The following is an 11,631-nucleotide window of genomic DNA, read 5'->3' on the forward strand; positions in this document are numbered from 1 at the left end:
GCAATAACAAGACAGCATACAATAATAATCCAATACTAAAAACAATTAAAAACCCATTATTATAAAAAACAAACATACATACAGACATACCATGCATAAAATTGTAAAGGCCTAGGGGGAAAGAGTATCTCAATTCCCCCATGCCTGGCGGCAGAGGTGGGTTTTAAGTAGCTTACGAAAGGCAAGGAGGGTGAGGGCAATTCTAATCTCTGGGGGGAGTTGGTTCCAGAGGGCCGGGGCTGCCACAGAGAAGGCTATGGGTGCCACCAACTTTTTTCTTCAATTTTTTGTAGTTTTGCTTCGTGCATATGAGCAGAAGGAAAATCTCACGAGATGTGTGCATGAGAGAGATTTTGGTGATTTTGTTCTTCTGCACATGCACGGAAGCAAAAAAAAGCACAGAAATCTCACACGTGTGTGCATCCCATCGTGAGATTTCAGTAAGTTTTTGCTGCATGTGTAGAAGCAAAAACACACTGGGACGCTTGCGCATAACATGTGTGTCTACGCAATAGAACCAAAGCTGTGCATGCAGGGTACCCGTAGAGGCAGTAAGGGCAATCCACCCCTGTCCCCAGTGGTAGTCATCTCTCCTTTCCATTTCCTTTAGGCCCAAAGCTGGGATTGCATAACAACAGAGTTTTAAACTATAATCTGTTGAATTTACTGGCCTAGTTTATAATGGTAATCCATAATGGATAGTTCTAGGGAGAGGTGGATTCGGACCGGTTCTATAGAACCATTAGTAACTTGGTGGCCTGGGTCACTGGAACTGGCAATGACCCAAACCTGCCACTCCCCCGAGCCGGTTCTCTCCTTGGCGCCATAGGCGGCGCCATCATGTTTTTTGCTTCTGCGCATGCAGTAGAGCAGTGTTTCCCAACCTTGGCAATTTTAAGATATTTGGACTTCAACTCCCAGAATTCCCCAGCCAGCGAATGCTGGCTGGGGAATTCTGGGAGTTGAAGTCCAGATATCTTCAAGTTGCCAAGGTTGGGAAACACTGCGTTAGAGGAATCCAAAACGTACCACTGACTCTAAGTGAGAATGAGCTTAAGGCATGAGGGGAAGAAAAGCTGAAATAATCAGACAAAAGAACAGGAATCACCCACTGGCTTAGCGGTGAGAGAAAGAAACATAGGAAGGATCCAGCCTAATTGATCAGAATGTTAAAAGTGACGGAGTGGGATTTGTACTTCAAGATGTACAAGAGAATCTGTTAGTGTAACTTTACAGCAGTGTTTCCCAACCTTGACAACTTGGAGATATCTGGACTTCAACTCCCAGAATTCCCCAGCCAGCATTCGCTGGCTGGGGAATTCTGGGAGTTGAAGTCCAAATATCTTCAAGTTGCCAAGGTTGGGAAACACTGCTTTAAAGAATAGAAGAATTATTTCATCTCATCATTTCTTCCTGATTGGTCTACTTGGGAGGTTGCCAATACAGCACAGGAAGCCAAAAACAACCCAGCTGGACTAATAGCAGAGGAGACCGTCATCTGAATCTTGTCTTTGGAAATTCTAAGCCATCCAGGTCACGGTTGTCCCAAAGATGCTTTTTCTTTTCTTTTTTTCAATATATTTTTATTAATTTTGTTAAAGTAAACAAAACTGACAAACATACATTTAACATAAAAGTGGGGTTGTATCTTCCCCGCTTATTCTAGAAGTGAAATTTCAATACAGAAAAAAGAATACATTAAAAAAAAATACTTAAGTTCAACTTATTACTTTAAATGAAAAGAAGAAATTTGTTTTATCTTATGTAATAAATCTTCATATATAAACTAATTCTAACATAACTCTTAAATCATATCAATGCTAATTCTAACATAACTCTTAAATCATATCACTGCTAATACAGTTCTCTTATTTATTTATTTATTTATTTATTATTTTAATATTTCTTCTTGTTTATCCATATATACACTTTGTTCCATATCTCATAATATTCTGTTTCTTCTTGATCTTTTAACCGTCTTGTCATCATATCCATTTCAGTGCAATCTAATATTTTCTTAATAACTTCCTCTTCTTTTGGAATATTTTCCCCTTTCCAATTTTGCGCATATATTATCCTGGCCACGGTCAAAATATGAATAACTAGGTGTAAAATTTCTTTCTTATATCTCTGATTAGTTATGCCCAGTAAATAAAATTCCAGGGTTATTTCTATTTCCTGTTTTACAATTTCTTTTATTATTCTTTCTATCATTTTCCAATAAAGCTTGACTTTACTACATGTCCACCATTGATGATAATAGGACCCTATTTCCTTCTTACATTTCCAACATAATGGAGAAGTCTTAGGGAACATTTTTGCTATCCTATTTGGTGGGAGGTGCCACCTATAAAACATTTTAATTTGATTTTCTTTTAGGGAAACTGATTTTGTCATTTTCCAATTTGAAATCCAAACATTTTCCCATGTATCTATATCTATTTCTTTACTGATATTTTTGCACCAACTTGGTCCAAAGATGCTTTTTCAAGAGCCAACTAGACTTTCTGGGCTGAAGAAGCTTCTTGGATGAGAAGACAAATATCTTTAAAGAAAACCCAGAAAGTCCAGTTGCCTCTTGAAAAAAAAATCACCTTTGGATCATCTGAATCTTGTTTCTCAGTAAAATGTTGAAAGATTTTAATTGTAGGAATTGAATCTAGAACCCTCATCACTCTCCAGGGATTTGATTCCAGATCTCCTTATACCTGGGCAATATCTTTTTCCCTGTCCCTTAAAATAACCATATGGTCTTTTTGCTTCAGATCGTTGCCAGTTTTTTCCCAGAAGCTAAAGAAGAGAATGAGAACAAGCTACCCTTGGGGTTCCTATTCAAGGTAAGATGCAGCAATCAAAGAGCTGGCTTTCCCCCAGCTAATGAGTCGTAAAAACCCAGATACAAATTAAGGGAGGGTGTAAATTCTAAGCCTTGTCCCCTGAGACCATTGCCGACTTTTAAACAATTTTTAATTTAAATATTATTTTTTCAGCCTTTTCTGTAGTATTCAGTTTGGAAGTGGGATGGATAGATTGTGCAGAATGCAGCCGCGCTGCTGCTCATGGGTCTTTCCAGATACACCCATGTTTCTCCAACACTCTGCGGACTGCATTGGCTGCCGATTGGTTTCTGGACACAATTCAAAGTGTTGGTTATGGCCTATAAAGCCCTACATGGCATTGGACCAGATTTCTTACGGGACTGCCTTTTGCCACATGAATCCCAGCAACTGGTTAGGTCTCACAGAGTTGGCCTTCTCCAGGTCTCGTCAGCTAGACAATGTTGTCTGGCGGGGCCCAGGGGAAGAGCCTTCTCTGTGGCGGCCCCGGCCCTCTGGAATCAGCTTCCTCCAGAGATTCGCACTGCCCCCACCCTCTTCGCCTTTGGCAAGAGCCTCAAAACTCATTTATGTCACCAGGCATGGGACAATTAGATCAAGCCCCCTTCCCCTGTTTATGATATGTAATGTATGGTTGTGAATGAATTTATTTTTATTTATTTGTTTTGTCCGACCCTCTGGAACCAACTCCCCACGGAGATTAGAACTGCCCCTACTCTCCTTGCCTTTCGTAAGCTCCTTAAGACCCACCTTTGTCGTCAGGCATGGGGGAACTGAGACATCTCCCCCGGGCATATACAATTTATGAATGGTATGTCTGTATGTATGTTTGTTTAGAAAATGGGGTTTTTAAAATATTTTTAAACTGTAATTTAGATTTGTTGTAAATTGTTTCACTTTGTTGTGAGCCACCCCGAGTCTGCGGAGAGGGGCGGCATACAAATCTAAATAATTAATTAATAAATAAATAAATAAATAAATAAAACACAATAAAAGTTATAGAGGATATATACGAGTAGAATGTATCAAAGAGAGTATAGAAGAGAAAATATAGGAGTAAAATATAACTAGGGAGAACAGCAGAAAAGATAGAAGAGATAGAAGAGATAGAAGAGAAGATATAGGAGATATAGGAGAGACTATAGGACAGGGGACCATAGGCACTCTGGTGCACTTATGTACGCCCCTTACTGACTGATTTGTATATGGGATTTTAGTAACAATTTTTAATTAATTAGATTTGGCGTTGTGTTGTTTTTGTATCCTGTGAGCTGCCCCGAGCCTTTGGAGAAGGGCAGCATACAAATCTAATTAATAATAATAATAGTAATAATAATAATAATAATAGTAATAATAGTAGTAATAATAATAATGATAATAATGATGATGATAATAATAACAACAACAACAACAACAGCAACAACAACAACAATAATAATAATAATAATAATAATAATAATAATAATAATAATAATAGATGAAGAGCTGAGGTGCCCATTCTGTGCGGCTCTGTTTTATTATTTTCACATTTTATGTTCCAGGCTCAAGCAACTCAAGCTCATGCTTCAGAAGATGACAGTCATCTTCAGTTTGGAGACGGGGATATCATACTTGTGATATCAGACAGTCAAGCAGAGGTAACATCTGAGGACTTACTTGGCATGACCATTTCAAATGCATTCAGCAAAAGGGCTATAATTTAGAGATGGGCGTCCCTTAGTTCTCCTATGTCATACTGAACTACAGTTCCCAGAAGATCCAGCTAGCGTGGCCAAATCCCTCTGCAACCTCCTATGTGGGGTTGATAGGCACATTTATGATATTTATCTGCTGTAATGTTCCCCATTCCTTCCCAGTCCTTATGATCATTTTGAGTATGATGGAAATTAGTCCCTGGCCCAAAAACATCCAGTGACTTTCCAAGCCAAATGAAGATTTGGAATTAGGATCTTGCAGACCTAACATAACATTTATAACTTTTTTTTTTTCTGCCAGGTTGGTGAAACTACAGTAAATTCTGAATAGTAAACACTATTATGGTCTATAAAGATAGTAAACACATTATCAGCTCTTCCACCAAGTTCTGCCCAAGTTGCATCATAATCTACTATGCCCACATTCAGCCTGGATGTAACTTCTGTCTAACAGATACTGACAGCTTCCTGTCTAATCCACCAGGCCAGCTACACCTTCTTGGTGTAGCTGGTGAATTAGATTTTCCCCCCTTTTAATTAAAGGCTGGCAGACTTAACTACATAGTTCTTGAAAGCAATGAATGACTACTTGAAATTCATGGTCCTTGGGTCACATGCAACCCTCTATGGAATTTCCTGCCGCTTACAACAATGCTTTCTAGGCACTGCCAGAGAGGTGATGCCCATAGGCTTCATATACAAAACAGCTCTATTCTATGGGCATTCTCACCCGTAGAAGGCACAGACAATGACCTCAAAGGACAGGAGGAAGAGTGCTACCAAGGCAACAGTCAGATAAGAGGGACTTGAGCCCAGGTCAAAACAAACACTTGAGAAGAACATCTCAGGAGACACATATCTAGAGTCTATTACTATAAGCTGTTACAATAAAAATAATCCTGACCTATAATAGGACATTGGTTTCTTCACCCACCTTATGGGTGGGCAAAATTGGCTCTTCTATGACTTGTGGACTTCAGCTCCCAGAATTCCTGAGCCAGTCAGCAGTGAAGGGCCACCAAAAGTTTTACTACCACACTATGGGTGTAGCTTATGCAGGACGCCCTGCATGTTCTTTCAACATCTTTCAGAGCAAATTCGGTGCTCTGGGTTGGAGCTCCATTTTTGCTACCCCACCGTGTTCAGAATATTATAAAATTTGGGAAATTTTTTATGAATGGATTAAAATTAAAAATAGTTAAAATAGATAAATATTTTGAACGTGATGTAAAAGAATTAGAAATTGGATGGTAGGAACCTGGATGACAAAAAGAGAAATGGCGGCAGTATTGGATAATTATGTAACACAGATTTAAAGTAGTTGTAAGATTTATACTATTTTAGATATAAAATTAGTGTTATTATTTGTCAATTAGTTCAATTGTTGGAGTGATGAAGTTATGATAGGTTAAATAAAGATAGAAATTTAAGATGCTGTGTTAATATTTTTTTTACTAGATAAGATTTTATATACGCCTACTGTTAGGCAGGGGTGGGCTACTGCCCGGATGTGGGGGGGGGATGCAGTGGGGTAGCAAAAATGGAGCTCCACCCCAGAGGACCCAATTTGATCTGAAAGATGTTGAAAGAAAATGCAAGACGTCCTGCATAAGCTACACCCATAGTGTGGTAGTAAAACTTTTGGTGGCCCTTCACTGCTGTTAGGTATTGATGTTGTGTTTTTATTCATATATGTTTTATCTGTATTTAATTCTCAAAGTAAGTCTATTCATTTCAGCACAGTCCATAATTTTCCTTAACATCTCTCTTTCTGTTGGCATTCTATTCATTTTCCAGTTTTGTGCATATATAATTCTAGCTACAGTCAATATATGAATAATTAAATATATTTCTTCTTTATTAAAACACCAAATCTGTTCACCCTATATTATGGTCTCTCTGCCTAACAAGCAGCAGGGAGGAGTGTGCGCACAAGCTAGATTCTTTCTGCTAAGAAAGAAAGTCTCTGTCCTGTTGTGGTTGGCATACAGAGAAAAGAGAAGGGAAAGTCAATGAGGGAAACAGCAAAATAAAGCCAGATCCCTCTGCTCAGCAACAAGAGAGAGAAAAAAGAAAACCAGTTGGGCAGTTCTCTGAAGGGCAGATCCCTAGATTATATCACCCAGCGAATTGAAAAGATATAATATCTTTTTTTTAGACCACAGATCTAGAGGCGGCTTCGGCCTCCCCAATTTTTTCTTATATTATCAAGCAACTATTCTAACTAAAACCAGGGATTGGATAACTCTTCGAAATAAACGACTGCTCACTCTAGAAGGATATGATCTACAAATGGGGTGGCATTCATTCTTAACAATGGACATAAACAAAATTCCAAATTATTTTAGAAAATATATAATATATAATAAATATCCACAGGGAATATATGATATTGAAAAAATACAATGTGCATCAACCCTGTAACAAAAGCAAAGTAAAAACTGGGGCCAGCTATAAAATAACAGATAAAAATAAATAAATAAAGCATGTTTAATATATAAGTATATGTTTAGTAGTAATACGACTTGCCAGTAACTCATCAGGGACTTTTATATTAAGGTTAAAAAAAGTTTCAGAGTCATCATGGCCTTTGGGCTAATGAACTAGTCCTCATGCATATTCATGGTAATTTTGAGTCTGAAACACCTGAACTAGAACAGTTCAGGGCGGCAGCCACTATTGTAGACTGCAGAAGAGAGATTAAAGCAGTGGTTCCCAACCATTTTTTGGCCATGCCCCACCTAAGCATCTCTAAAATCCTGATGCCTTCCCCCCCTCCCCTGACATATAATTCTTATTACTGTATTCAGAAAGTGAACTATTCACAGGAGGAAGCCTAAAAGGCCATTAACTAGGTTTAAACAAGGTCCCAATTGCCCCCATTAAAAATGAAAGGGGATTAAAGGAAGAACCCTTTAAGGAGGTGACTTCTTGGTCCAGACTTGAACTCTGCATAGTATGGTGTGATGTATACATTGCCTTCTTCAACTTTGGGCCTTCTCTTCCTTGCAAAGCAGGACATCCATTTGACAAAAAATAAGGTTGTAATTTGGAGTCACCTGTTCTGCAAATGTTCTTGCTGAAAATGCCATGCTCTTTAGGGAGAGTACAGAGCTGCTATAGCTGTTGCTATTATACGTTAGGTCTATTTACTTCTCTCTTTGCAGGTTTGTGTCTGATACGGCCATAGCCCTCCATTAATCATTAACTCTCTCTTTAGCAGAAACAACACTGAGCAGGTATTTCCCCCTATAAAAGTAGCTACAGGTAGTCCTCCATTTACAACAGTTCGCTTAGTGACCATTAAAAGTTACAACGGCACTGGAAAAAAATGACTTTATTTATTTATCTATCTATCTATCTATCTATCTATCTATCTATCTATCTATCTATTTAGTCAAACAATTATAGGGTGATAATTTGTACAAATAAAACATTAGATAAGTAATGATAAAAAGTAACAAAAGAAGACAATAGGACAGGGACTGTAGGCACAGTGGTGCGCTTATGCACGCCCCATTTTTCACACTTAGGACTATTGCAACCTCCCCGTGGTCATGTGCTTTACATTCGGATGCTCGACAACTGACTCAGATTTATGACCGATTGCATTTCCCCGGGGACAATGCAACCTTCTGAGAAGCAAAGTCCGTGGGGAAACCAGATTCATTTAACATCCAGGTTACAAATTTAACTACTGCAGTGATTCGCTTAACAAATGTGGCAACAAAGATTTTAAAATGGGGCAAAACTCACTTAACCCATTTCTCACTTAGCAACATAAACATTGGGCTCAATTTTAGTTGAGGACTACCTGAATTATGTACCTGAACTAAAGGGTCACCATCAGTGAACTGTTGGTCTGTTATTACTTGATCTGTTGTGAAAATGTTTGGGTGGCTCAGGGTGGGACATGGTTTTTGGGATCTGTATAGTCTGGAGGACAGAAGGAAAAGGGAGGACATGATCGAAACATTTAAATATGTCAAAGGGTTAAATAAGGTCCAGGAGGGAAGTGTTTTTAATAGGAAAGTGAACACAAGAACAAGGGGACACAATCTGAAGTTAGTTGGGGGAAAGATCAAAAGCAACATGAGAAAATATTATTTTACTGAAAGAGTAGTAGATCCTTGGAACAAACTTCCAGCAGAGGTGGTTGATAAATCTACAGTACTGTAACTGAATTTAAACATGCCTGGGATAAACATAGATCCATCCTAAGATAAAATACAAAAAATAGTATAAGGGCAGACTAGATGGATCATGAGGTCTTTTTCTGCCGTCAGTCTTCTATGTTTCTATGTTTCTATGTGTGTTGGTACTGGTCTTTAGGTGTCATATGAATTTTGTTGTATGGTTATGTTGTGTACATATACATATAATGACAATAATGTATGTATGTATGTATGTATGTATGTATGTATGTATGTATGTATGTACTATGTATGTATGTATGTATGTATGTATGTATGTATGTATGTATGTATGTATGTATAGCACCAGGCTAGAAACTGGGAGACTGTGAATTATACTCCCACCATAGATAGAAAGGCTGCCAAATGATTTTGGGCCAGTACCTCTCTCTCAGCCCTTGGAAGGAGACAAGAGCAAAGCCACTTCCAAATGTTGCTAAGAAAACTGCAGGGACTAATCAATCCTTATAAACATTGCACTGTTAGCCTAACGATGTCTATTACTTGTAATGCCCTACATTTAGCATCTTTGAAGACTTATTTTCTATGCCTAAATATTCGAGTCGCCTTTCCAAATTTCTAAATTAAAACGAGCAGGAGTGTGCTTTTTGTTTACTTGCTTGCTTTTTCTTAGGAAAAAGGATTTTGGATGGGAATAAAAGAAAGCGACTGGAAGGAAAATCGAGATATGCTACAGAAAGGCATTTTCCCACAGATCCTCATCAGATCCGTCCCTCTGAAATAAGCTCAAAAGCAACAAAATGAAGGAAGGGAGGAAGAAAGAAAGAAAGAAAGAAAGAAAGAAAGAAAGAAAGAAAGAAAGAAAGAAAGAGATGCATTTTCCAAAATCTAGTTTTCTATAATTATTGAATCATGTTTTTCCTCCAGGCCAGCTGCCTCACATCAGTATAATATCATGCAGGTGGCAATATTTATGATATATGAACCTTTGAATACTTTGAGTTCCATCTATGGTATTATAAGTCAGAAACTGGTAATCTTTGAAAGAAATTTGTCCTTCTGAGGACTCTGCCCCAGAGGTACTTTTCTAAAATGGAACATCACCATAAAGACTCCTATTATAGAATAGCTGATAAGCCTATTTTGCAGAATACGATTAGGGTTTCTGGACCATTTACCCACCCCAACTCTTCAGAAAAGCCCTCCATTTAAGCTAGTTGCAATTTCATTGCGTTCAATTGCTAAAAAAATAATAAGATTAATCATTGCAGTTCAATCGTGCTTTTCTAGAATAAGTTAAATGGTTATTCGGAGAATGGGAAAAGTAAGAAAGACGATTAACTTCTATTCTGTAAGGATGAGAGAGAGGAAATACAATACTTAAGAAAGCTTTGCACTGATCAGATGATCATCACTTTGGATAGGAAAATCACACACTGAAGTTCATATATTGAACATATTGGTGAGAGAAAATATATACTGTATATAAGGGGGAGAAACCTTTCCCAACATGTAATAGGACTTTTCTCCCATTTATGGGGAACCATGTAATTATGCCATTGCAGAATATAATAGAGCAGTGATGGTGAACCTTTTCCCCCTCTGGTGTTGAATACGCACACACGAGTGATATTGCACATGTGCACATGCCCATAGCCATAATTCAATGCCACCCAAGGATTATAAAATCCTTTTGAATCCTAGAACTACCTTCCATGCTCAGCTGCTTCTGAACTCTTCCCTGATTTTCCAACATCATCCATTTTGTCATGTTGTCAAGCACATTGCTTCTGTTTTCTCCTATTTTAGACCAGATCCCCCCCACCCCAATCTTTTGGATACCAGGGATTGGTTCTATGGAAAGAGGTTTTTCTGTGGACAGGAGGGGTGTGTGGTTTCGTTTGCTGCCTGCAGCCCACAGATGGGGCTTTGCCTGTTTGCGCAGGCCATTTTTTGCCATGCTATGGCCTGGTGCCAGTCCACGGACCGGGGACCCTGTTTTAGACCATAGTTTTAACTAGAAATGTCTGGTTTTGGGGCCATGCAGCTCTCATCTGTTGCTTGCTTGAAGCATTTTATTAAGATTAAGGATGGTAATCCTTGATCAATCTGTCTCCTCCAACTTGATCTCCTCCAGCTTGATCACTTGGATACCTTTTGAGAGGTGTTATAAATACAGTAATCCCTCATTTTTCGCAGGGGATGTGTTCCAAGACCACCCGGGGAAAATGAATTTCCGTGAAGTAGAGGAAAGATATTTTTTAATGTATTTAACGAGTATTTGGACTTTTAAAACCCACCCTTTGCATTAAACACTCATTCCATAATGTTTCTCAGCTGGAACTACATGTGATATCCTACCAGTTTCTTTAACAGAGTACAGGAGTACTGTAGAAGAATTTTATGAATTTTTAATGGATTTAAAATTTTCAATGGAAAATTGAAAACCCGTGAAGTAGTGAATCCGCAAAAGATGAACCGCGAAGTAGCGAGGAATTACTGTATATCTGTACTAGAGGTGGGTTTCTACTTACCTTCCCTACCGGTTTGCAAATGTAAGTGTGTGCGCCCCTGCTCATATATGTCCACAGACCTCTACGCATGCGCAGCGCCCCTGTGTTACTTCAGGGCGGGTAGGCGGAGCCTCCCACAGTCACCGCTACCGGTTTGCGCAATCCAGAGAGAACTGGCTGAATCCCACCACTGAATTCTGTAACTGTAGTAGTTAATACAAACTTAATTCTTTTTTGCCTGATGCATAATAAAATATGTCTGCATTTCAAATTCAAACACGTGCATCTGATTCCTTCAACGCAGTGCTCGGTTATATCTTTGGAGGTGTAATTGCTTTGATGATTTGAGGAGAAGCTAATTTGGAGAAAATTGATCTCATCTAGAGTTTATTCAGAAGCATTTGTGTGTTTGTGTGCTGAGCTGCTCAATGGT

At 38.6% G+C, this 11,631-nt stretch overlaps 1 protein-coding gene across 2 annotated transcripts in view; it reads left to right on the forward strand.

Moving 5' to 3' along the window:
* The window catches only part of BIN2 (bridging integrator 2), a 51,494-nt gene extending 40,019 nt beyond the window's left edge, over positions 1 to 11,475 (forward strand). For both annotated transcript variants that reach the window (XM_070740704.1, XM_070740705.1), the window contains 3 exons: positions 2,766 to 2,837; positions 4,379 to 4,474; positions 9,359 to 11,475. In XM_070740704.1, the coding sequence (XP_070596805.1) occupies positions 2,766 to 2,837; positions 4,379 to 4,474; positions 9,359 to 9,469 (279 nt within the window). In that variant the 3' untranslated portion in view covers positions 9,470 to 11,475. The remainder of the gene's footprint in view (positions 1 to 2,765; positions 2,838 to 4,378; positions 4,475 to 9,358) is intronic.
* The last annotated feature ends 156 nt before the right edge of the window (positions 11,476 to 11,631 follow it).

Source organism: Erythrolamprus reginae, chromosome 2, assembly GCF_031021105.1.
Source record: "Erythrolamprus reginae isolate rEryReg1 chromosome 2, rEryReg1.hap1, whole genome shotgun sequence".
NCBI lineage: Eukaryota > Metazoa > Chordata > Lepidosauria > Squamata > Dipsadidae > Erythrolamprus > Erythrolamprus reginae.